General features: G+C 48.6%; 1 protein-coding gene across 10 annotated transcripts in view; it reads right to left on the reverse strand.

Moving 5' to 3' along the window:
- The window catches only part of Ttc7b (tetratricopeptide repeat domain 7B), a 213,979-nt gene that overhangs the window by 38,220 nt on the left and 149,157 nt on the right, over positions 1-26,602 (reverse strand). For 6 of the 10 annotated variants that reach the window (XM_048799179.1, XM_048799178.1, XM_048799183.1 and 3 more), the window contains 5 exons: positions 23,840-23,956; positions 17,020-17,117; positions 12,570-12,734; positions 10,345-10,395; positions 1,579-1,719 (listed from right to left, as the gene is read on the reverse strand). In XM_048799179.1, coding sequence (XP_048655136.1) covers positions 1,579-1,719; positions 10,345-10,395; positions 12,570-12,734; positions 17,020-17,117; positions 23,840-23,956 — 572 coding nt within the window. The remainder of the gene's footprint in view (positions 1-1,578; positions 1,720-10,344; positions 10,396-12,569; positions 12,735-17,019; positions 17,118-23,839; positions 23,957-26,602) is intronic. The other 4 variants (XM_048799184.1, XM_015488439.2, XM_048799182.1 and 1 more) reach the window with 3 other exon arrangements.

Consider the following 26,602-nt stretch of genomic DNA (forward strand, 5'->3'; position numbering starts at 1 on the left):
ACCTCCTCCCAGCATCATGGCAGGCCACACAGAGAGGAAAGTCCTGGGTGACCGAGTGAGGGGCAGCAAATACCATGCAAAGCTCCCTGTCATGGAAACAAGCAAGAGAAGCAGCCTCTGGGCTCTAGACTTCGGCCCTCCAAAAGCTCCATTTCAAGCCCTATTTAAAAGACAGCCTTGAGGCTCACCCAGGTTCCCCTGACCTGGGCACTAGACCAAGTTCCTTGTTCTCTTCTCCATGGTCTCTGCTTGTAGAGGGGACTGGACAGGATGGCACCAGAATCCTCATCTGGGCCTGGCTCTTCTGTCAGACCTGGAAGGAGGTGTGCATCCCTGCTGTGCCTGGCCCTCAGAGGCAGCCTGTTGCCATCTCTCTGGGCAAAAGGCCCAATGCTGGGACAAGAACAATCAGACACTCATGAATCAGCCTCTCTTGCATTCTGCTCAGAGGAATATAATTTGCTAATTTACGGCATTTGTTATGGCTCAATTAAAGATGCCATCACAGAATGCTGACTGCTGGGCTCCGAGACTGCCAAGGCCAGGTAAATCCAGCCACGCCGGCACACACAGCTCCACCAAGGTGACACACAAGGCTGAACACGGTGCAATCAGCCCTGACAAAAAAGCAGTAAACAGATGCGCAACTGGAGGGCAACACCCGCCCTCTTGGCTACCTTTGGTGCCACCCTGTAGGTGAAGCCTCAGAAGTCCTCATCAGGGTCATGCAGATCAAGTGATAAAACTTTTATGTACAGGTAAAAATATGCAAGTAAATCAATGGCCATCATTTCCTGGGGAGCCCTGTGTGGTGGTATTCTCATTGCCTAAGTGCCCGTGTGTTAGACTTACTTCTGAGATTTCTAGGTACACAGAAGAACCCTGAGCCAGCTGGCTGCCACATGGAGCTAGGGCAGGTGACCAAACTGGCTTCCAGGCCAGCTTCCAGACCAGTGGCTACTACTACTGCCTCCCTCTCTGTGGGTCATCCATGGTGCCATCAGAGGGGAGTAGGAACACTGCCCCTGCCCTGGCTTTGATAAAGACATCTGTGAAACTAACAGCCCCTGTTTCTCTCCTGGAGATTCCTTGGCTGCTGGGACGTGTCATGCACGTTGCTCATCATGTACTACTCTAACCCCACCCTGTAGATGAGGCAGAGGTCAAGACAGAACTCAAGTCTACTCAGCCAATAAGGAGCACAGCTGAGATTCCAAGTCACCCACAAAGACAGTGCAGGGTATAGCTTTGGTCCATCTTCAGCACAAACCCTGCACCCCACACGGCGGACCCCCCAGGAATCTTGAGTCCCATTCAGAAAACCTCTCCTGGTGGCTGCCACTCTAGGCGAGGCTCAGGGTCAGCTGTGAGCATGGTGGGACAGGGAGAGAGTAACTCATGCCCTGGAACAGAAGGAGCAGTTTGGGGCTTGACCGCAGAGGCTCTGATTTCTCCTCATGAGGGGTCCTAGTGCTACAGCTGAGCGCTGGCAGGACCCTGCAGCCTCTGGCCCAGGAGTGGGTTGTGGGTGGTGGGCGTGTGTAGGAGCCCTCAGGGAAGAAAGGAACAGAGCTATACCTGCGTGGAGCCAGATCTGTGCCAACGTCATCCAGGGATGTAGTGGGCCCTGCTTGGGGGCACTGCTCTGCAGAGATGAGGCCACTTCTGACAGTGCCTGCTCCACTCTCGAGGCTGCTACCGACGTGGCGTGGACAGAGCCTATGAGAGGTTTCGAGAATACTGTATCAGGAGCGAAAAGGCAGATCAACCGCCACACACCAGGCAGACGACCCCCTCCCAGACACAGACACAGTGCACAACGTTCACACAGCCCTTCCAGGATGTTTCTGAGTTTCTGCCCATAAAGAAATCAGGACCGTTATGGCTTGGAACCTCAGTCTCCTCCTTTTGCTTTGACTGATCCTACAGTCAACACGCAGAGCGCATGCTAGGCCAAGGGCTCCCTCCAGGAGCTTAGCACGGCACGGTGAGTGTTGGGAGCAGGAAGGGAAACAGCTAGACACACAGCAGTGATACAGTGTTAACAAATGGCGTGAATGAAGGGCTACAAAGGGACATTACAAAGCACCCTGTAAGGGCCTAAACTTGGTAGCTCTACAGGAGAGGGCAGGGAGCACCGTGCTTGCCTCCAAGGCAGCAACTGGAATAGACTGATGGCCATTCTCAGGACAGTCCAACAATTTCCCATGTCATTAGTGGAGCTGGGCCTTTGAGGTGGGCAACACCCCTGGACTGGGAGTTGTATCACATGGCATGGCCTACACACTGCAGAAAAAGGACCCTCTTGTCCCAGGGTAAGCCAGCATCTATTCTTAAGGCTAATCCCAGACTTGTGGAGGACGGCTCGTAGCTAAGACACCTGGGGTCATAATACCTGCCTAACTCTTCTGTAAAACCTGCTGTCCTGAAAGGCTAAGAAAGACACCACCGAGCACGGTGCCAGGCAAAGGCACAGTGTGGAGAGTGAGGCAAAATGCAGGGTGCCTTGCAGAGGACCTGACAACAGGAGACCACCTCCATAAACAGGGCTCGCTCCCCACCTGTCCAACACTCCTGGAGGTATGATTTTGGAACCGAGAGCACTTATTTCAAATTTAAAACTGTTAATGTTTATATTCACCTGTGACATTCTTAATTTATAATTTACAGAGGTACACATTTCAACACTGTTATTGGTAACTATCAGCTCATCATGAAGTTCCAAACAGTGAAAATATGTAAATGTAAATGCTGATGACGAAGCTGGGGGTAGCATGTGCCTATAGCCCCGGCAGCTTGGGGGGGGGGGGGGGGGGCTGAGGTAGGAGGATCATTTTAACCCACAAGTTTGAGACAAGCGTAGGCAACATAAAGAGACATGGTCTCAAAATTTTAAAATGCTGACTATGCAAATAAAGCAAGTTTATTCTACTCTGGATAATACAAAATCATAGGCATAAACATATATTCAGTTGGGATTTGGAATACACATCATTTATTGACTTTAAGAGGATCTGCAGTAATAACCGGCCATCCATGTGGTTTGACTGCAACATGACAGTAGTGTGAATTCTTCTAACTATACTCAAATCCTTTGATGGGTTTGGTGGATGTAAATCAAATCTACTAAAGGGAAGGCATTCCACCTTCCCCAGGCAGATAATCTGCAGACAGGCCCCAAGGATGCCTGAGAGGATAATCACCTGGAGGAAAGGCCTCAGAAGTGTGCCAGAGGGAAAGTGGCCATTCAGGAAAGGCAACTGAGGCCAAGATGAGAGAGTCTAACTGATGGCATTCATGAACGGGCTAACCAACAAAGTTTGGCTATGAACTTGGACAAATATGTCTAACTATCTTTTGGCAACCTAAAGAGCAAAATGATTAAACTGCCATGGATATTTTTAGTCTTACTTTGTTTGATACAAAACAATATTTTAACTTTGATAAGAATGACTTGATATAGCTTCCCTGAGACTTTCAGTAGCAATGATGGGTCAAACAGATGATTGTCCCGGAAGTGGCTGCTGCTGCTGCTGTATTCTGCCATTATCATGCTAGTTTGTCTGGAACAGGGGTTCTCAACACTGACTTCACATCACAGTCATTGAGGGTTAGAAATCATGACGCTGCAAGGACAGCCTACACAGAGGAGTCACTAACTCTAGGGGCAAGGCCAGGCATCTATTTGGTGACTACCCCCCATACTTCTAACATGCAGTCAAGCCCAGAACTGCTTGCCTGCAGGGACAGGAGCAGCTGTGACCAACACATGGTCAGGAAGAGACTGGACCCAGGCTGGCAGCTGGAGTGCTGTGACTTCCCTGTAGCCCATGGTCACCTGGGCAAAACTCCTAAGAACTTGTTTCCAGAACACAGGGTCTTGGACTCAGCCTCAGAATCCCTTTGGACTCGGAAAATTATTAAAGACACTAAAGGGATTTATGTGGGTTTTATCTATTGATATTTAGTTACCATATTAGAAACTGAAACTGAGGTTTATAATATTCAGTTATTGATTCATTTAAAGATAATAATGCACAATGGGCAGTAGAAGAATTCATAAAATTCCTACCAGGTTCTATGACTCCTTTGCCACCAGGACTTGTGGCTTTTGGAGGGGTTAATTTTGTTTTTTGGATGAACTATTTATTTGGTCCACAAATGAACTAATCAAAAACTATTGCCAAAGTTCCTTCTCTTTGTGAGATCTACATGTGACTAAATTAATTAATTCTTAGCCTTGCAATCGAGTCCACTGTGAATAGAGTCTGGAAGATGAGGAGTTGACCTCGACAGTGTTGGTGGTCATCAACCGTGGGGGACAGACCACTTCGGGATCTGTGGTTAGCACTTTGCACTTAATCTTTCAACAACGCTGGGAGGCAGGGAACAATGTTTTTCTGCATGGTTTAGGTGACAGAATTGAGACTTGATGAGGTTATGTAACTATCCAAAGTCACATAGCCAAGCGGTGGCAAAACCAGGACTGAACTGGCCTGACTCTAAGTCCAGCCTCTAAGCCCAGCTCCGAGGCCACCTCCTCTGGGGAGGTGGCTGCGATCTTTTGCTCCTCCCTGCAGTGAGGCTTCCTTGCGTCCTTGCTGCTTCCCTGTGGCTGTCACTGTCACTGTCTTGCTGTAGAAGGAAGGATATCTCCTCTGTTTAGGACTCTGCAGAGAACAACAGTGCCAGGCCCACCCTTGGGGTGAGTGGACGGGCAGCAGAAACAGACAACGTCACCATGCGACATTTGGAAGAGCATCCCACTTTTGGATGTGTGCCTGCCGTGTCCACCTTCCTCCCTGATACAGGATCAAGGCCAGAACCGTCACTGTTCCCGAGGGCTTTTTAGTGCCGCTGTCACCACTTCTACCAACCTGGACTAAAAGTGTTGGTGGCAGATAATTAAACATCAGGTGTCTGTGAGTGACTCCCTGCCAATGTAACTAGCCCATTAAAACAGAGAATGGTGGCAGGTTTTCCATAAGTACTTCTTCCCTCCTCAGTCAACTCCTTGTCACCCATACTTCACAAGGCCACAGTCTTCACATTCTGAACCAGGATATTAAAGCGTTCAGAGATTTATTAATAATAGCAGATGACTAATGACGATGGTAAAAGTATAGAATAGTTAGCATCTACTATTCCTGGCAATAACATGATAAATAAATATCTTCCACAGGATTAGAATTTGGGGAATGATTAAAAAACAAAACAAAACAAAACAAAAAACCAAGACAACCTGCGTCTTACTGTTCCACAGGACTAAGGAGGTGCCAGGACAGACCCTGGACTTTGATTCAGGCAGGTAAACCACAAAAATGCTGGCTCTAACCCACACATTTCAAGGAACTCTTCTTTCTTATCAAAGCAGCTGCATCCCTGCATTTGTACAACCTCTGGTGGAAATGGACAAATTGAGGCTTGCAAAGGGAATCAGAAGAATTGAGAACATAGATCCAATGTAAAATCCAAGTCTGGAAAATGTTTCCAAATCACCAGGCTCCACGAGTGAGCAGGCCGGTGCCTGGCTCCTCCTGTCTTATTAACCACACTAATTGGAGAAGGTCTCATCACAGCCACGCCTAGGGCCTGTGTGCTGTAAAGCAGCTGCTGGGCTCTGCCACAGTGATGCGCCCCTTCCCCTCAGGACACAGTGGCTTGGAGAAGCCACTATGCTGAGCAGCAATGCAGGCAGGGAAGAGTACATCCTCAAACCTGGCCCAAGCTCTGTGACCTAATTGCCAGAACAGTCCAGGACACAGGATGCTGGAGCAGAGGCTAGAGGATTTCCTCAGGCCAGTGGTTTCCGAGCCTGGACCATCTCAGACACTGATACAAAGCAAAGTGCCATCTGAGGAACTATTCTGCTTCCTAATCTGGTGCTTTCTTCTAGGTACCCTCTGATGACAGAGTGGACGTGCTACAGGGGGTACCAGGAACTGTGTTGGAAAGACCTTTCTCCAAGTTGAGAGGGGCAGGAACCTAGGCCACTGATCTCCAGACACTGCGAGCCCACGCTCTGAACCTGTCCAAGCCTCCCCGCCACGTGCTGAGGCTCTCTGAGAAACCCTGCGACAAGTAGGACACGCCAACAGCTGGCTCAAATTGCTCGGCAGTGAAATCTTCCCAACGTGCCTTTTCCGCTAAAGGAAACAGACGCCTCTGGTCTGCTTCAAATGCAGCAGCTGGGTATGAGCCCTACTTTACCATCAAAGTTCATCAAAGGGATCTCAGAGCTGATAATTTTAAGCAAAAGCTAGAAAAAATTATTCAGATCACCCTGTTTTCACAGCAGGGTCCCCAACTGCCTGGCATGTTTCTATTCCAGCTGCCCCTTTGGCTTCCTGCTGGATTAGACAAGTGGCTTCAGTCTGAAGGACCCTGTGCCTGCCCTCTCCCCTCGTGTCCTCACAGCGTGGAGAGGATGAACTAGATCTCGGGTGAAATGCTGCCCAGCTTGGGCCTCGCTGCATGTTCCAGTGCCAGGAACAATGGGCAACTGTTCCATTATGTGGAACATAAAAAAGTCCCCTACAAAAGAGACATAGGTAGACATATCTGGCACATGGACATTCAGGGCCCGGGTGGCCCTCCGCCTCCCAGCCCTGGAGGGCTGGCTCACGTGTATAGACATGGGAGGATGATGGAGCACGTGGTGGCGCCCTGTGTCCCATCTCCGTCGTCACCCGCATTCTACCTCCTGCTGCCACAGCCAATACCTCCCCTCCCGAATTTTTTCTGAAAAGAAACTGTGCCACTCCAGCATCAGCCACACAGAATCACCCAGTACTGATGAATCTCTGTCTGTCTTCCTTCAGTCTCAAAATCATTCAGTATTGTCTGTGGATACAGGATTCAGCTTCTAGTGCTTAGACACCGTGCCACCAAAACTACTACAGAAGACAAAGCAGCCTGGCTGTCTGAAGACCCTGGGCACTCAACAGCCACCCTGGTGACTAAGCATTCTGCTGGCTGGCCTGCTGAGAATTTTCATTTTTCAAAGGAAATGAAGAGTGTTTCTGAGACAGGGCTAGGACACACACCAGCCCAACACTGCAGATGGCTGGCAGCCGCGACCTTCTGTCTCCACACCTGCCCCGGTGCTCCGGGAATCAGAATGATCTGGGCTGAAGGAGGGAAGGCCAAGGTCTGGGAAGAGACAGGAGAGCCACTCTAACTTCATTCCCTAATTTAAACATATTAAATATGGGCGGGGGGTGTACCAGGGATTGAACTCAGGGGCACTTGACCACTGAGCCCCATCCCCAGCTCTATTTTGTATTTTATTTAGAGACAGGGTCTCACCGAGTTGCTTAGTGCCCGGCTTTTGCTGAGGCTGGCTTTGAACTTGCGATCCTCCTGCCTCAGCCTCCCGAGCTGCTGGGATTACAGGCATTTTCCACAGTGCCTGGCTCTGGATCTTTTAAAAATTTTTATTTTGTGGTGCTGGGATGAAACCCAGGTCCTCATATATGCTAGGCAAGTGCTCTACCACTAAGATACATGACAGCCCACTCCTTTTTTCTCCATGAAAGTTTTGGTGGCCTCCCTCTCTTGGGGAGCTAGGGACATCCCCATCTTTGCTAGACGGTAGACCTGCTTTTCTGGGAAGGCTGACTAGGGGTGGTGACTCCTCCCTGTGCTGTCCCAGGTCTCCTTTCCATAGTGGCTTCTTTTCTGTGCCAGAGTGACCAGGGCTGCAGAGCTCCCTGGGCAACGACTGCCCCCACCTGAACCCCTCTGTCAATGCTGCCTCCTGCTGCAGCTCCTTGGACAAGCAGCTCTGGTCATGGTTCCAAGCAGAACTTCCCTTTTTCTGAGTGCAAAACAGATAGGACAGCCAGCCCTGGCCCCAAGACGAGATCACAGTTTCCCAACAACTTGAACAGAGGATCAACCACAGTTTAACCCTGACAGGGTGTGTCTAATCCTGAGAGGGAGAAGCTCTTTCCAGGGAAAGCTTCAGGGAAGGACCCACCAAGGCAGGGATGTGTTGTCACGGGTGGGCATGCGAGGCCAGCACAGCATGCTGCTGGCAGGAGTTGGCAGGGCCAGGTGGTCACACAGGAAAAAGCATGGTGCGAAGCTGCTCACAAACAAGCGGAGGGTACCAGCTGTCCAAGTGCAAGGAGGTGGCTCTGGGCTGGAGACAGTACCTTCTGGAGGACTACTGTGGGCAGAGGCTTCCTGGTCACCCCAACCCTCCCTTTGCATATTCATGAGGCTGCAGCTCTGGGCCCAGGTGTCCTTCTGCTGGGGAGGCTGCTGCCCTGTGAGCCTCGCAGTGTTTCTCTCTGCTGCGCCCTGGGGAAGGTCTGCCAGGTGCTATTCTAAATCTGGACACCTGATTCTATCTGAGTGCCATTTATTATTGAATTGTCAATCTCTTAATAATTCCATTCAATCTTACACAGAACTAGTTAAGGAGAATTACATTAAAATTAATATTAATTTAGTCTAAATAGTAAGAAAAGGTTCTATTTGAAAAGATTATATATAGCAGGGATGAATTTTAAAAATCACAACTCCTCAAAAATGGTAGGGTAATTGCTAGAGTAATGTTTTCATAGATACATACATTTTCAAAACACTACTTAATTAAGCAGGAGCAGAGGTAAGATATGCCACCTGGCCAGCCATGATACACAATCTTGAATTTTAGAAAATACAAACCCAACGATAAAATGCTGGCCATAAAGGAAATCACCCACTTCTATCTTAAATTCATTTCTCCATCTTATTTCACTTTAGTGGTGTGTTCTTTCATTAATCTGTTTATTCTCTTCTCCCAGGGACTCACTACCAAAGACTGCAACAGTCTCACTATTATCAGTGTTATGAAAAACTGAGTCAGAACCCAAGTCGGCACCTTGATTTTTCAGCATGTTCGTGGAGAGGAGCAGAACTTCTGCACACATTCTGGGGTCCTCGGGTTGGGAGCAGAGCACAGTAGTGTGGAGAGAGCCCTGCCCAGCCCTTTCTTCTCTCTTCATTCTGGGGAGTCAGTGAGGCCTATGGGAGCCACAGCTGCCCAGGTGTGTCTCAGGAAGAAAGGCACCTGGCTGGGTCTCAAAATTAGGATCCATTACTGCCAAACCATAAAGGCATGTAAAATAAGGATTAAATTTACATTTTTTAACAGATGAGGAAACTAAGGCCCAGAGATTAGATGAATTGCAGGGGCTCCACTGCTGAACCAGCCCTTTGAACTCTGGCTTCCTTTGAGGGACTTGAAGCTATTCCTATTGAAAATGTTTTAGCATAAATATATCAAACTTCACCTTCACCGGTCAGGGCTGCCCGAAGGTTTTAATGCAGCCTGACTTTCTGAAAATGAAGGACTTTTAGTATCCCTAGGAGCTCGATATGGAAGGGGATTTGGCAGTGAAATCTTTTTATGAAGAACTCTAATGTGATGCCAATATCAAAACATGCCTCTTTATTATTAGGGACACCACAGCTAACTTGGGCTGGATTTCAGAGAGGGAAGTCATGTTCTGGGGTATGTGGGGGGCGCGTTTGCCATCAGTGGGGCTCAGATCATTGAGATGAACAGAAACATTTATCTGCAGCTTCCCAAGTGTGACCCAAGGAGCACAGACACCATGGGATGTAAAAATGATGAAATTAGCTTGGGAAGACTAGGTCAAAGTCAAGAATCTCGACTTTTTTAAACTGCAAGATTCTGCGGAGCCTGTGATGTACTCATGTGAGCTAAGAATCTCTAGGCAGGAGACAGACCATTTCCCAAAATTTGACTAGATAGAATAAAGGGCGTAGGAAACATCTTTTAGGGAATGTGATCACTCACTAATGACTTAAAAGCACTGATCCTACTTCTGGGGAATTGCTTAGTCTCCTTTGACTTTTGGTAGATGCGCTTTTAAGTTTTATGATATCTGCCTTAAGAAAAATTAACAACAAGGATGGCTTTTCCACAGTGGCTTTTCAACAGTGGCTACACCGGAAAGGATGTCGAGATTCAACCGGTTCTCTCTACCTATCACTCACAGGAGATCCACCATGGGGGCCAGGGCCACACTTTCAATAAGTGCCATCTGTCCACTGCCTGCCCTAACCTGGGCCATTTCCCAGACACTCCTTCCTCTCTAGTCCTTCTCAGACCAATACTGCCTCACGGTGTTTGAACCAGGCTGTGCTGGTGCCCTAGCATCATAGGGGAGCTGGTCCCAAGTGGCAGAGCAGGCAGGCAGGCGGCAGCGAGAGGGCCACAGCACCCCAACATCCCAACACTGGACAACCACAGCACACACACCACAGTGGAGGAAGGTGTGACTCTGGAGCCCCTCGGAAGGGTTAATAGATTGGTAAACTACTTACTAACTGAAAAAAGGGAAGGAAAACCATGAAAGTATGCTTCTGGAGAGTTGCCTTGGAACAACAGATCAAACCAAAAATTAAAACCAAGAAACAAAATAGTTGAAAAATCCAAAATCAAGGCTATAAACACAAAGAGAGTTCTAATAATCTTCCAACTGTAAGTCTGGCTGTCTGGAATTAGATTTCAGTTCAGGAGTCAGACACACACACACACACACACACACACACACACACACACATTTTTTAACCACACAAAGGCCAGTGGACATTCCCTCTCCACGTGCACCCGGCACACAGAAGTTGACCAATTCATGTAATGTGCTTTGCTTCCAGAGCAGGAAATTCCAAAAGGAAGGAAAAATAATGAAATGAGCAGGGTTTGGATCTTTCCATATAGTAACCCTAATCCTGAGTCCAACAATATGCAGGGCTGGGCTAGTTTTTATTCCTAGAATGTCAAAGGGCAAGAGGTAGAAATTCACAAAACCTCAGGCCTTGGCTACCTGCTTCTCCTAGGAAAGAATTGGGATCCAAATTCATTACAACTATAGTCAAGAAATTCTACATTTATCAGTAGGTCCCCCCTTGACTAAGTGTCCCTTGGGTGCTTCAAGCTTAGCTGAAACAAGGACACTGGCTTCACCAAGAATAAATGCTAAGTGTGACTTGGGATGCACTACGTTCAGCAGAAAGGCGAGTGGGTGCTCATCATCCCACAATTAGCCAGTTCACCTGATGTGCCCCACTGGAAGAGCCAGAACCCCAGGCTTCAAAGGCCTAGAGGAACACAGAGCTCCCTGAAATGTAGGAACCCACAGGTTGCAGAGGTGGCTGGGCCAGCTGTGCAGAAGGGACAGTCAGTGCAAACCTATAATTTTGTGCTAGGACAGTGAGATCCCAAACTCAGCAGAAGTCAATGTTAAAAACAATTTTTTTTTTTTGAAAAATCAAAGCTGGCCATTGTATTAAGGGAAAGTGTCTTATTTTGATAGTTTGTAAACGTTATCTTCATCTTCTATTTCATAAACCCTGGGTTGCCATTACAGCCAAGTTCGGGACACTCCACATGCAGGAGTAAGCCAGGGTGTTGCTCAGTGTGGATGGTTTACTTCAGACAAGCCCTGCACTCCTGTGCTGGCTTTCTGTGGGTCAGCAGCTCCGATCCATCCTAGAGAAGAGCCCAGGAAAGAAAGCAGCTCCTTCTGGCAGCCATCCCACTTAGGAGCTTTGGTTTAGCATATAACTGAGCATTTGGGACAAAGATGAGCCCTTATAAATCATAGATACAGAGATTAAATTTTCTGGCAGTGCTGGCAGCAAAGTGCACATTAAATAAATGAGTGAAAGAAAACAAGGATAGGCTCTCCGGGGAAATCCGTATTTAGGTCCTTTTTAAGGACTTTACCAATCAGTGTTGCATTTTAATAAAGGGATTTTTTTAAATTGACAGATTCTAGAACTCCCTAAAGTAGACTTTCAGAATTTCTGTATTATTTAAAAGCAAGATTAGACTAAAACGCTGTTCAATTTCCCTGTGTGGTTTAATGACACAAACCCAACGTTTTCTTTCCTTGCAAAATGGAAAACAATTTATAGCACCATTTCTCAAAAATGTGGTCCATACCCACTGGCATTGGAACCATAGGGGTGGTTTACAAATCCAGATTCCTGGGCCCCACCTCAGGCCCATTTACCTTGTGGGTGGAGCCCAGGAGACTGGTAGACCTTAAAGTCCCTTGTGAGAACCACATACTTAAGAGCATATGCCCATTATCTTTAGAGTATGGCCTTGATTAGTATATGGTAGTTGAACTAATTTCATTTCTAAGTTGAAACCCAGAAGTTTTTAGGATTAAATTATTATTTGCAAAATATTGTAATTTGCCTTTTCTTTAACAGGATTACTTTTTATGTATTTTTATCAAATCCAGAGAAGGACCCAAGAGTAAAGAGTAATGTTCTAGGAACATTACTAGGAAAATCCAGTAAGTTCTGTTGAGGACCAGTCTCCTTCCTTCCAGAAGAGATTGGAACCTGGACACTAAGGTCTACAACCCCAGGATCCCTCCTGCCCCACCAGCTTTGAATTTTCAAACAAGCAAGGTCTTCTCTGTGACAAATTTGACGGGAGTTTCCTATCCAGCTTATCAGTTAGGAAGATTATCAGAAACTAGAACATCAGGTAAATGAAGCAGGTCTGACAAGAAAGGAAAAACCATGTTTACAGAGAGAGGGTTCCCGGCGGGGACCTGAGTCACTGAATGAATGAGGCGCAGGGGGCCACACAAAGGTATCAGGTTTGGGATGAGAATGGAGACGAGAAGATACAAACAGGTGGAGAGGAGATTCGGTTCTTGAAGGAGAGGAGGAGGAGGAGGAGCACTCTGACACTAAAAAAGTAAAAGAGAGGAAAAAAAAAGGATAAAGGCAAAATAAAACAAAACAAACTTTAAAACACAAAGAAAAAATAAACTAGCTTTAAATATACTCACATAAGCTGCAAAGAAAATGAAGTCATGTAATACACAATCATTCCTCTATTTGAGAATAGAATACAAGTGCTTTTCGAAGAAAACAAATTTGTTTTTCCACTGGTTATTTAATTGTTTTGCAATAATATCATGGAACAAATGTAACTCAGATATACCTGGGCAAAGTCAGCAGTGTGAGCCACCGAAAATAATACACGTTTAACCTACAATGTCTAGGGTATTCTCTAGGACACTACTGGCTTTTCAACTGGAAATGGTTAGAATTTGACTTTCCATAGATTTGTTTTTCATGAGAAGCACTTATATAAGGTCCACTTCAAAACTACAGTTTCCCAAGGTGCAGTGTGCTGGGTGCAATGACGTCACGGGCTCAGCATGGTGATGATGGAGTGGTAGGAAAGCTTTCTGAAGTGGTCTACAGTGGTGGGGTGCACTAGTCGGGCACTCGGAAAAGGAAGCCTGCCCCGCTGCCTTCACATCTTACAGCTGGAGAGAGATGTGGCAGTGTTGAGACCGCCACGGCTGTAAGAAGAAACTTTCCCAAACAAAATGGATCAAACTTTCAAGTTAAAAAAAATTATTTGGCTTGGGAGAGGTATCCGGTAATATCTACCAATGATTAAAGATAAATCCCCTTACCCCACATCCTGTTTTGAAGGCAAGAGGAAGAAAAATAATTTTTTTTCATCCTCTATTTAAGGAACTACCAACCTATTCCAAAGAAAAGACAATGACTCATAGCTTCAAAGTAAAGACTGTCACTCCATTTGACTCCCCTTTTTCACTGGCTGGGATGAATTAGATGACAGAGATGTGGGGGGAAGCATGTTCTGGAAGGGGGCTTTCTTGGTGGCCACATCCATCTGAACACTGTCCTGCTCTGTTAGCTACCATGGACTAGTCCCATCCAAAGCTCACAGATGTGAGTTCCCTGTATTTTCCCACAGATCTGCACACAGTGGGAAATGATATTCCAGTTAATCGAACACTTCTGGAATCAAGAGCAGTGAGTCTGCAGGCTTCAAGACCCAGGTGTGTGATAATGGTATTGTGATATATATTTTAAAGTTCCTTTATATTAGAGAGAAAGAGATGGAACAGAGCACTAATTGCTGCAGATGGAGTAGGAGATGGGAGTTCACTCATATTAGCATCTCTCTTCTGGTATATCTGACTATTCTCCATCATAAATATTAAAAAATAAAACAATGAATAAACTTAGTTCTGGGAAAAAAAAAAAAAAAGAAAACCGCTCCAAGAGGGCCTGTGGCCTCTTGGGATCATTTGCATAGTGTGGAGTCCTGGGTCATGATCCTGCCAATGCCAAACAACATTTGATGGATCATGATGGTGGAAGTTCACCATGGCACTGACCATGTACTCTTCTGAATGCCAGCACTGAGTGACTGTGCTCATGCTGGGTGCTGGTGCCCTTTAAAGGGAATTTGGGAAAGCCGTCAGGCGTGGACCCAGCCTGCTCCAATGCTAAAGATACACTGCTACCTCTAGGGCTTGGTTCTCCCAGACCATATCTCAGGGTCTTTTCTGTCACTTTGGGACCATTCTGACCTTGGATGGGTTCCTTTTCCCTTTTGTTCTTTAGCTCAGTTGCTTTCCTAAATAAGTAGGGCTCCAGTGGATGTTCAAAATTAGCCAGCTCTCTGAGCACCACTGAGCTGAAGACTGCAGGGAAGGAAAATGCCCGAGGTCAGGCCGGGTGGCTAGGAGTCCCGACTGTGACAGGTGGGGGTCATGTTTCACAGCTATGAAACAGGATGGGAAATTCTCTGTGGACAGCTATGGAGGCATCTGCAGGATCTGCTGGGAAGGGAAGAAGGTCAGGCGCTGAGCTACGCACACCACATGTGGCTGCTTACGTAAGGAGTGTGGGAAAGCACACCTGTGCTTATGTACACAAAAGAGCAGTGGAGGGTAAATAGAAGCTAACAAAAATGGCCCCTCTAGGGAAAGGTAAGGGAGGGCAGCAACACTTCTCTGTGGTATATTCAGAGTTAGAGTTTGGATTTCGAGTTTTGAAACAAAGTCAAGATGAGAGGGCACTCCACAGGCAGGCCTTCTGCACAGGTGTGTGAGTAAGAGGGTGGCCTCTCCTGAGACCACGCCCAGACCCAGCTAAGCAAAACGGGGCTTTATTACTCCAGACTAGTGTCCTTTTACTTCCTGGGGAGCCTTCCAATCTTTCAGTTTCCCTTACTTACACTGTCACTTCAGAATATTTGACTCTGTAATAAAATAGCCTGTGACTGACTAGGCCCCCTCACATGGCCTTCCACCTCTGCTTCCCTGGTGTCTCAGGTCAATCAATGGTGTTCAAACAACATTTTGGGGCACTGGAGACTGACCAAAGGGAGGGATTCCTTTCTGCATAACAACTGTGACAACAAAATGGTTGCTGGCCCAAGTCCTGGGGCTTCAGTTCCTCCTCATTGTTCAGAAAGGGCACGGGAATCAGTAGTCCAGAATCCAACACCTGTGCTCCTGGGGAGTGACCAGGGGACCCTCCTGGGAGAGCAGCTGCACAGCCACCACTAAGGCCAAGGGTAAGGAGAAGGAATGGGCTAGGCCCACCCTGGGGCAGCAGGCCCCAGCCCCCTGGACAACATGGCATCTGAGAAGGTCCAACCTGAAGAGGAGCCTCCTGGGAGTTCTGGGGAAACCATCCCAGGGATTAAACGGGAGAATGGACAAGGGCCTCATGTATTTTCCATCACTATCTGTTTTCAATGTGATGTGGCATTCAAGTCTTGGGAAATTAAGACCCAAGCAAGCTGGAAGGAAATGGGGTCTAGATTTAGAATGACTGTCCTACAGGACACTAAAGAGGGGGCCAGAGGGGCACTCAGCCCAGAGCATCCACAGAAGCTGTTGTAAATCAGCCCAAGTAAGTCGCTGCAGGGGGCCAGAGTGAATGCCGCTGGCTTCTCTCCCCTCCCTATGTCCCAGCCTTGCTAAAGCCTGACCCTCCATTTCCAAGAGTGAGGAGTCCATCAGCTGCAGGGAAGGAGCACACCCATGAGGCAGAGCTCTGCTGTGCTGCTCCACAGCACAGTCTATGCCCACCTATGACTGACCAATCCAGGGGACAGGCCTCTCCCGGGGTGGAGGACTTCCTGTGGTTTGGTTAGTTTGCAGTCTGAACAGAAGCTGAAAGCTGGCTTAAATCTTTGGACCTGGGAGCTCCAGAGCCTTGGTCTGACTTCTCAGGCTGACTTCCAGTTGGGTGGAGGGAGCCTGGTGGGAGTGCAGTCTGCGGCAGCTCTGAGTACCCCTTGGACCCAGCACCACAGGGGCCTCCCAGAGGCCTTACTCCCCCTACCCTGCCTGGGGTTGGATTTTCCAGGGGTTGGGCTCTGTCAGGAACTGGGACATGGCACAAGGACAGAAAAGGGATTTTGAGATTCCTTTCATGAGGACAACCCATTAAAGACCAGGCATATCCAGACAGGAATTAAGCCTTAGTGGGTCCCTTGTGGGTGGGGGAGAAGAGAGAGAAGTGGGTTCTAAATGATGTTCTAGAACTACCTTTGAGACTCAAAGCTGAGTGAATTTCATTTTGTTTTGTGAGTCTACTGAGCCCCTCAAATTGTCGCTGAATAGTCAGTGTTACTGCTGGAATAGTCATTTGGAGCTGTGGAAATTAGGGGGGCATTCTCCCTGTACTGTAGCGTATGTGGTGCACACAAACAAAAGTACAAATCTCTGCTCAGAGGCAGTAAGTGTAACGGGCCATTGGGGGTGGGGACAGTGGAATGAAACAGCTCAGCATCCACTTGCTGCCCCACAGGCCCTTCTGGGTACACGTGTGTTTACGTGTGCAACCGACTAGAAATCAGAATGATGGATGTGGGCAATGTCCGAAGCCCTAAAGGGAGGCAGAAAAACAGGGGAAACGGGATAGCATGGAAACCACCTGATTTTAGTTTCACATTTCAAGCTTCAGAGCCAGGGAAAACAGATTTCAAAGGGTTGTGCTGAGCAAATAACCTTCCTTTCCCCACCGTGACCCAACGCTTGAGGAGCCCAGGGGGGGCATGCGTCAGCTATGCATCACCTGTGAGCAGAGCTTTCCCCACCCTGGCCCCGCAGCCTGGCCACTCCACTCAGTGGCCGGCCCCACGTCCTCTTGGACACCATTTTGTCCCCTCTGACTTTGGATTCTCACCTGTCTCGGGATCACTGAAGTCTGGCAAAGTGATTGTGTTAAGCTGTCGTCTGTCGGCGATAGTTCTGTCTAAGAGGCTGCTCCCACGTCCAGAGTCACTGCAAAATACACTGTGAATGTCAGTTACCTGAGAAGTGGGAGGGGAGGGACAGAGACTCAACCAGTACCACTGGGCCAGTAAGGTGCAGTGGACACCTTTGGACGGGCTTTGGATGCGCCTCCGCATCTTCCCGCTTCCTGGCTCAGGCTGGGCTGGGATTTCTTTGAGCACTCAGTACCACAAACGTGCTTAAGCCACCCCACGGACCCTAATTCATTTTAGTCTCTTGTGTCATTATAAAAGATATGAAGATGAGAACTGCAAGCCAGGTTCTCCAGCCACCAGATGGGGAAACTGGTTGTTATTCTGTGCTATGAAGACTGAGGACCCGTGGAAGCCCTGACACGCCCCACCCTCCAAGATGACTTCATGAGCCAACAGTCCACACAGGCATTCCTGAACCTCGAGTCCTGAGAAAACAGCCAGAACATTTCTAAAGACCCCTGATGCCCAGGCCACTCCAGACAAACAAATGGGAATTTCTGGGGCAAATTTCAAAGCTCCTCAGATGGTTCTATGTTGCAGCTGCTAGAACTGAGGACCCCTGGCCTGCTTCTCAGAGGGTGAGCGCAGGCATGGGCTCGAACATGACCCAAAGACAAGCCTTGAGATGCACTGCATGGGTGACAGGCTATTTAATACTGAGGGACAAGTGCCGTGAGGAGACATAAGGAGCTGGTCACAGCAGAGCTGGAGCTGGGGCCCTGTCCAGCTGAGGTTCTGAGAAGGCCGGCTGAGGAGACTTGAAGGGACTTGGGAAGAACATGCAGGGTCTTGACAACCACTTGCCACTCCCACCAGCTCCCAATGCTGTCCCCCTCTGCTGAATCCCCCCTCCCTCCTGGCACCATCCATCCAGCAAAGTCGCGTGGACACCACCCAGGCCTGCGGGGATCAAACAGTTAAGGGAACTTAGCCCCCAAAGACTTTGTTTTTTTGCAATTCTGGGAAGTTTTTAAGTAAACACTGTTGTTTCCCCCCTTCCCTGCCCCTGCCTCTGTCACGATATCTATCTGGGGGCTCTAAGTGTTTTTTTGGTTATTGTTAAGAAGTTCAAATTCTACAATAAAGGGACACAATTTCCTTCCTCTGTGCAGCTGCTGCTAAAATCAGTACAAACAAGGTTTGGTATGAAAGTCAGTGCAGTTCACAGGCTGCGGTGTCCCCGCCCAGTGATGCAGTCAGAGGGGTCCGTCTGCAGGAAGTGGAGGAAACATCCTTGGTGGGACTGTGTCAGCCGGCACTTATTACATCATCCCTATAGGCACGCTGGAAATGCTCTATTAATTATTTCCACAACTGAGAAACAATCAGTGTCTCTAAGGAGAAGACATAAAAGAACATGTGCATTTTCAATAATTACAAATCTGGCTAAATGTATCCAGCACCAGTCTGCTCAGGTAGCATTTTTGATATAAATATTACAAAGGGTTAATTATCTGAATATGGCAATAGCCCCCTACATGGGAGACTGTCCCGAAATATAGAGACACTTTTCATCATTGTGGAGATTCCAGGATGCGTAATGAGGAGCTGGCATGGCAGGGGAAGGGCTGCCTGGCCATGTGGTGGCCAGACCCGGGACGTGGCTCAGCCGCAGTGCTGCTTCGCCAAGCTTCAGAGCATGGGTTTGGCTGCCATGTGTGCTGCTTTGAAAGGACCCGGAAAGTGGGTCCTGGAACCCAGCTGGAGGTCTTGGTTCCCATCCCACATCTGTCACTCGGGAGTAATCATTTTGAGCAAAGTCAGTTCCCTGTGCCTTGGTGACTTCCCTGGCCAGGTTGAGGATAAGGATTATCTTTCTACATAGAACTGGGTAAGGAGGGAATAAGCTGTAGATGTAGACAGAACATTCTGAAGGGGTGTGACTTCGTGACACACGGCAGGTGTCATTATGAATACTCCCTCTCCAAATATGCATCTGGGGTTGACATGGCTGGCTGCTTCCTGGAGACATCTGCCCTGCCTTCTGGGGCAGCCGTGGGAGGCGTGGGAGGCCTCCTACTCCAAACACTAGAAACCCCAACTGAGCCCATAATACTGATTTGTGAACCTTGCTCACTGACAACAACACAGGGCCCATGTCCCTTGTCCCTCCACCAGTGGGGAAATTTTGAGTAGTTATTTCCTCAGTTTGCCTTCCATAGTTCCCCCCGAAAACAGTATATAAGCAACAATTGACCATTCAAAATGGAGCTGTTTTGTTCCATACTGAATGTTTTCTGTCTAAAAATAATTAGGTATTTATGACTGATTAAACATTTTGCTTGTTGCTTTAACCAATTTTTAGTTCTTCATTTACATGGTGTAGAGTTTTATCCAATCAAGACTTGCCTTTGCGAAAGCCCACAGATCATGGGGAAAAGAGCTAGGGAATGAATGTCTTGGTCAACTCTGGAGACTCCTGAGTTTTCCCTGGCCAGTCTCTCTCACACAGACTGAAAGTTACCTTCCTTTCTCCCTCTGGACACTGCCTTCATGGGCAGTTCCCATGGACCCCCCCAGCTCCTCATCTCTCCTCTCCTATGTCTGGCCCTGAGGCTGATGGGAGCAATTCCCCATGAGGGCTAGGGCTGAGGCTGTGGTTCACTGTGGAGTGCTTGCCTAGCATGTGTGAGGCCCTGGGTTTGATCCTCATCACCACATTAAAAAATAAAGTAAAATAAAATAAAGGTATTGTGTCCATCTATAACTAAAAAATTATACATATTAAAAAAATGAGGTGGGCTGGAAGAGAGAGAAGCCGTTCCTGCTCAGCAGTGCTGGGAAGTGGTCTAGGTGAGGAAAGCAGAAGGACCCCTGAGCCGTGGCACACAAGCTGAGGTATCCACTTGCCTAGATGCACACATGCAGTGAATTTCTCTTCCTCATCACGAATGAAGATTCAGATATACTGTATATTGTAATGCCAGTTAACGTGACACCGAAAATTGAAAGCCTCTCCTGGAAATCTTTACAGTCCACAGCCATCCAGAGGGAAGAGGTGGTGGTGGACCAGGAGTCAGAACCCTGGACTTCTTGCCACTTCTCAACTCCTGGGAAATTTGTGGCACACAACAAATACGAGGACAAAGGGGTGGAGGGCAGAACACAGGCAGACAGAGAGGAATTTTACATTTTTATCCCTAGGCTTCCTGGGCCTATAGAATCAAGGCAAGTTCCTAAAATAGCCAAGCCTCAACGTTACCTTCAGTAAAATGGGTATGCTATAACATGACATCTGCCCGTTATATCTGTCTTCTTTGGAGATGAAATGAAAGAATGGTCCCTGTAAAGAAAAGCTCTGCCCAAATGCTGATAGCTGTGAGCAAGACATGGGGTCTCCAGCTTCCAACTGAGATCAGAGCAAAGAAAGTATGTAAGTGTGTGTGTGTGTGTGTGTGTGTGTGCGCGTGCACACTAACTTTAAATGCTATTTGTTGGTAAGTGACTGAAATAGGACTTAGGAATCAAAGTGGCATGAAGAGGAAAAGACGTAGTTAGCAATTAAAAAAAAGAAAGAAAGGAAGGAAGGAAGGAAGGAAGGAAGCTGGCCATTGCCTTGGGAGAGGCGGCCCCCTGCCATGGAGCGAGCTCTGGTGTCAGGCAGACCTGGCTGTGAATCACAGCTCTACTGCTCATTTAATTGGGCAAACTGAGGCAAGTCATTTATCCTCCTTTAGCTTCAATTTTTTTTCCCTACAGGATGGAAATAACAGTAGCTATTTTGCAAGGCTGATGCAGAGATTGAAGGTAGCACATTAACGCCGGTGCAGCGCTGGCACTGTGAATTTAAATAACCGTGGTCATTAGCGAGCCTTGCTGAAGTGCTGTGCTACCCAGGCAGGCAGCCTGCCGGGGCCTTCTGGTGAGATTCTGGTCAGATTCGCACTGTCCTGAGTGGCCAAGTCAATATTCACAAGAACTCAGGGAGCTTTGCATTTTACTAAGGGAGGTTAGACAAAATACTAGACAGATTTCTATCCTAAATGCACGCAAAACTGCAGACCATGGGAAAGAAAATAAAGGCTTCTGAAGCTCCAAACACCCTGTCATAGGCACCGTGAGCTGGAGATGCCACCACCACTGAGTCTGCAGCCAGAGCTGCATTCTGCAAGTACAGGGGACCTGCTAGCCAAGGCTTCCCAAGCTCAGCTCGGCCAGGAGCAAAAATAAAGAGGGCAGGAGCTGCAGGGACCACGGACTCAGCGTCTGTTTTCAGTGTGGCCACTCCCTCCCAGTGACTGCCCACCACCTCCTAGGCTGCTTGCAGCCCTGGGGGCCTGTGCCGAGCCTCTGGATGGACTCAGCAGGGGAAAAAGGTGGGAGGGCTGGAAGCTTCCTGGCAGGTGGAGCAAAGGGCCCTGCTGCAACTGCGCATGTGCAGAAGCCAGGGGGCCAGGAGCCAGGGAGTCAGCATGAACCTACTCCAGACAGAAACCAACTGCTTCCTACCAAAATCTTTCTGCTTAGCTTTCAGTTTGTTTTATTTTTAGGAAGGGATGCTTCTCGTGTTCATGCGATCACTTGTTCATGCGATTCTACCCTTTTCTAAAGCCTGGTGTGACCCAAAGACAGCCTCTAGGCTGCTGGTCCCACCTTGCCTCATCTGGAGGCTAGGATGTGTGCTCACCTCACAACACACTGCCCTCCCTCTTTATGATTTCCTCTATGGCCAGGATCACTGCTTACCCAAGCAGACTGGGAGCACAGCTAAACTTGCCCAATGGTAAGGACTGCTGGAGAAGTATATATTTATATCCCAGAGAAAATAAAGTTAAAAAATAAAACAAAACAGGAAGCTTCTTAATAAGAAGCTGCTCAGTACTCCCCCCCACCCCATTGTCCCCCGCCCCATGCTTTGGAAAAAGCAGCTCTGAGTAACTGCAGGAGCCTCCTCCACTATCCCAACCCCACCCAGGCTCTGTGCCCAAAGCCGAGTCCTTTCTGCTCTGCCCCGAGAGATCCTGCAGGAAACGGAGGAAGTATGGTCAGAGCCCAACATTTGGTTAAGTATTTTTAAAAAGCTTTCCAATTCTGCTATTTCTTTCTCCTCACATTCAATATTCTTGGTTGCTAAGTGGGAGGAAATGTGGGGAGGTGGGAGAGGTGTGGAGAGCTGAGGGAAAATTGGCAACACGAAAGCTGATGGGTTTATTTTCTCCTTTTTAAAGGGGGTACTGGCGAAGGATGTGCTCCAGCACGGAGGCAACCAGCTGGGGCAGTATCTGCTGTTAGCTCCGTGACGAGGCAAAGGCTCCCCAAATCCTGATGCTACTGATAGGTCACGGGTGGGGGCCTGGGGGAGACAAATATAGGCTTTCCCATTTTGCTTACAGACTTAAGACTGTCAGATCAACTGCATGAGAGGGAAGAGACCAGCCTCATTATTATACTTCACCAGGAAGAAGGACCCACAGTCACAGGAGACCATCAGCCCTTGTGGCTGGCTTTCCAGGCTGAGCCCCTCCTTCAGCTGCTCCACCATAGGCTGGTCACAGTTCTAGCTAGGGTCAGTTCACAGTGGCCAGCCCCTTCACAGAGCCCTGATTTTGAACACTCCTTTTTTTTTTTTTTTTAACTGCAGAAGCTTTTGTAAAACAAAATCTCACAGGGAGCCCTGCCTTTGTTCTGTGGTGCCTACCTACACCCCCACTTTGCCTTTCCACAGTTCTTTGCAGACCATGGCCACCAGCCCACACCATTGGTGCTCATTTACCATTTTCAGGCTCCAGATTCTTCAGAGCATAACAGGGGCTGTCCATACACCTTGCCATGAACTTGGAAAGCTCAAGTGCAGGAGCAGTTTTGTGAATTCGCCTGACTCATTGGGTCCCCCTGCATTAGATTACTTCCTCCCCAGGGCAGGGGACACTTAGTAACCCAAACATGTCAGGAAAAAGTGCCCAAGGCTTAGAAATGGGCAAATGGGTTCCCAGGTGTCTGCAGTGGGCTTCTGGGGGTGACTGGTCCCCATTCCCCAGGTCGGCTGCCTCTAAAGGGTGGCACCTTTGGCTTCAACAGGAAGCCAAAGTTAACTGGGGTACTTTACGGCTTTAAAGGGCAAAAACTAACCACAGAAAACTGATAATAAGACAAATGGGTTTTGTCTGGTAGAGCTACAGTTGATCTCTACCCTGTCGAGAACATAACCCTAAACAATGCATTTCATTGTCTCATAGGATACTGTTTTTTGCATCTATTTGCAAATTCATTTCAGCATTTCTGCCTATACAAATGTTTTTCAAATTATTCTTTGATCCAGTCTTAACACTGTACTTACTTAGTGTGGTAAGTAGAAACTTTGTCATGTGTTTAGTTTATATTTGTATGAAAAGTGATTTTAATTTTTTTGAAATTATATTTTATCATGCTGAGAACAATTTCCTCTGTCCTTAGTAGGACTGTGCAGGTTCAGCTCTATTGCAAGATCCCCACCTGGAATATATATCACTGACTAGGATAGACTCTCATTACCAGGCAGATGGTCAGACTTGTCACAGAAGTTAAGAAAATGGCTGGTAGAGAGAAACTGGAGAAAGCACCATTACCAGATGCGCCTAGAGGTCACCATGGCCCATAGCTTGAAGGCCCCATCAGCCTCTGGAAGAGAAGTTCCTTAAAGTGACATGAAGCTCCATCCCTACTATGTTGATGCCCACTAAAGGTCTATCAGAGATGGTACTGATAGGTGGAGACCCATGCAAAAGCCACACAAAACAGGCGCCACTGGCCTCTTACCTGGGATTGGTCAGGTTGTAGCAGGATTTCCATATCTGTAACATGTGCTTACAGGTGAGCAGTGCCTCATCTGGGCCCCGGCAGAGGGACTCCAACTTCACTTTGGAAAACAGTAGTCTACGGGGGAAGACAGGGAGAACAACACAGGTCATGCCAGGGGGCTGCCACTTGAACACACAGAGAGGTGGGCTCAGCCAGGGGCAGCTGCACTCAGAATGGGGACATGCCTGAGTGTTGTAGGGGGCAGTGGCTACAGCGCCAAGCATTCTAGAACCGCAGCTCCATGTCTGCCTTTGCGTAAGTCTCACCAGGGAGGCAAATGCAAGTGCAGGGCAACTAACTGTGGTGGGATTAGCGCATCAGAGCGGCCACTTTTACTTTGAACACTGGGATTTTATTAAGAGCATGTCTTTTAGAACAAAACCAACTTATCTATGAAACATCATTAAAAGTGAGTGTTGATTTATTTACAAAATTACACAAGGGATGTGACTCCATTGATATAAATATCTACAGAAAACCCTCTGCGCTGCTTATCATCTGGGAAGCTTGGAAAGCCTGGCCTGAAGGCACACAAAGGGGTGCTGAGCAGGCGCTCCCTGCTGGGTCGGCCCAGCCTGCTATTCAGGGGCTACCCAGTAACACACCCCAGAGTCACCAAGGCGTCTTTTCCCTAGTTTTGTCCCCACCACTGGCTTCAGCCTCTCTCCATTCCTGAGTGCTAAGCTCAGAACCTTCACTTTCTTGGCCCAGCAGCCATACCCAGCCCCAGAGTCTCTTGTCTGTCTGTGGACATCAGCCTGTGTGGCTGCAGACCTCAGGGTTTTGGTCCCTGGACGCACCACCGCTCACTGTCCTGGAGGAAGCCCCAGCACAGGGCCAGGTTCCCTCCCAGTGGTCTTCCTGTCCAGCTCTCAGAAACCCAATCTTTTTAGTCCCAGCAATGATTCTTACTGCCTGCAGCAACATGTCCCAATTCTCTAGCCCCCAGAGACACCACCCCTGGCCATTCTCCTCTCACGGTGCCATGTATCCCCTCCCACGCCTCGCATCCTGTGGGATGCTTTAGTCCTGCCAATGCAAGCCACTGGCCAGACACCATGTTTCTTGAGCCCCATTGCTATGTACGCCGCATCTCGAGAGCAGTCTCTACCAGTCCACCTCTCTCCAGCTCCTCTTCGGCGCAGCTAAAGCCCAGCGTCAGTGACTAGGTCTCCTGGCGATGCCACTGCCACATCTGCACCTTCTACCCAGTGAGGCCCAGAGCGGCTGGTGTTTGTGGTTAAAGGGAGGTAGCGACTGCTGCAGTCACTGAAGGTCTGCTGTGTGCCAGGCCTCTCTTGGCAGGTGTGTCCTATACGCCAAGGCTGTGTAGCTGCCCTCTGGCCATGTGTTTTCTGGAAGTGATTTTCCTCATGACGGTCAGAGCCTTGACCCCTCTCCCTGTCCTCCCCTCACAGCCTTGCACTGTGCTGAGGTCTACAGGCCTTTCCTCAACATCTGCTTGTGGACAACTTCTCTGTAAACCACAGGAGATGGAGATGTGTTGCCAGCAATCTCAAATACACAGGAGAGTTCCTTGACCTTGCAGGTGAGACAGCCTTCTCCGGAGGTCCCTGAGGAGCCAGGTCTCTTCCCACTGCAAGTGATGAATGAGAATGGTCCTGCTGTCACCACCCAAGCTCAGGACTGGGTCAGCACCAACCACTTCCTCTGCATGGAACAAAGGGAGCCTAAGGGGTTCTGGTGGCTCCCAGGGGGTCCTAGGCAGCAACCACCTCAACCAGGGTTTGCAGAACCTGGGCTGATGGGACAATGGCCCTGGTGGTGGGAAGGACACAGTGTCTGGCCTAGAAGCAGAAGGGCAGAGAGCAGCACGGCCAGATGTGAGAAGAGGTTTGGCCTACGCTTCACAGCTTGAAGTTCCCCTGAAGCCTTACTGGGGCCACTTACGGGGAATGGCAGCCACTCTGGGTGTCCCAAGGGGTTTCTAAAGGAACTGGAAGCTGGTTCTGCAGAGTCCAGAATGTGGCAGGAGTCCCTTCCCCCCAGAATCTCCACCAAATTCAGGTCCCATGGGAGGCTTGTTAAAGGCAGTGATACCTGCCAGTGGTCACCTATCCACCTTGGTGGACTCTACCCAGAGGCCCAGAAACTCCTCTGGATGAGGGGTTAGGCAACTGTACCAGGGGAGACACCCCAGGACAGTGGTGAGCCAGAAGGCCATGCCGCTGGCACTGCACGGAGGGAGGATCTTACAGGCAGGCGGAACCCCTCTGTCTCGGCCAGGCTCAGAGGAGGGCCACAGAGCGGGTGGGAAGGTTCCCCTGCCCGGTGGGTGGCGGTGCAGCTTTCACGGCAATTACCAGGAGCCCTTTCACTGCACCCAAAGTACAAAACACCAAAGCATGCATCTAAGCTTCAGCTTGGGGGAACAGTTCTGTGCAAGGCTTTTTGGCTGGAAAAAGAACTTCTAATTAACATGAAATAACAGCTTTCAAACACTTGACTCAGGATATGGAGTTGAAAAGGTGTGGGCTGGATTTAAGGGAACCAGACAGGAAGAACAATAGTAGAACCGCTGAGCTCCAAGGATGGAAAGGACACTTGGGAGTGAGGCAAGAGGGACAGCATGAGAGATGTCTGCAGAGGAGAGAAGCCGGAAAGCCCAGAGCACAGGCAGGGATTCCAACCCTCCAGCCACCAGCAGGTCTGTGCGCTGCGACACACCTGCCAAGCTTCTCTGACACATGGGGGTGGGGG

Source organism: Marmota marmota, unplaced genomic scaffold (genome assembly GCF_001458135.2).
Source record: "Marmota marmota marmota unplaced genomic scaffold, marMar, whole genome shotgun sequence".
NCBI lineage: Eukaryota > Metazoa > Chordata > Mammalia > Rodentia > Sciuridae > Marmota > Marmota marmota.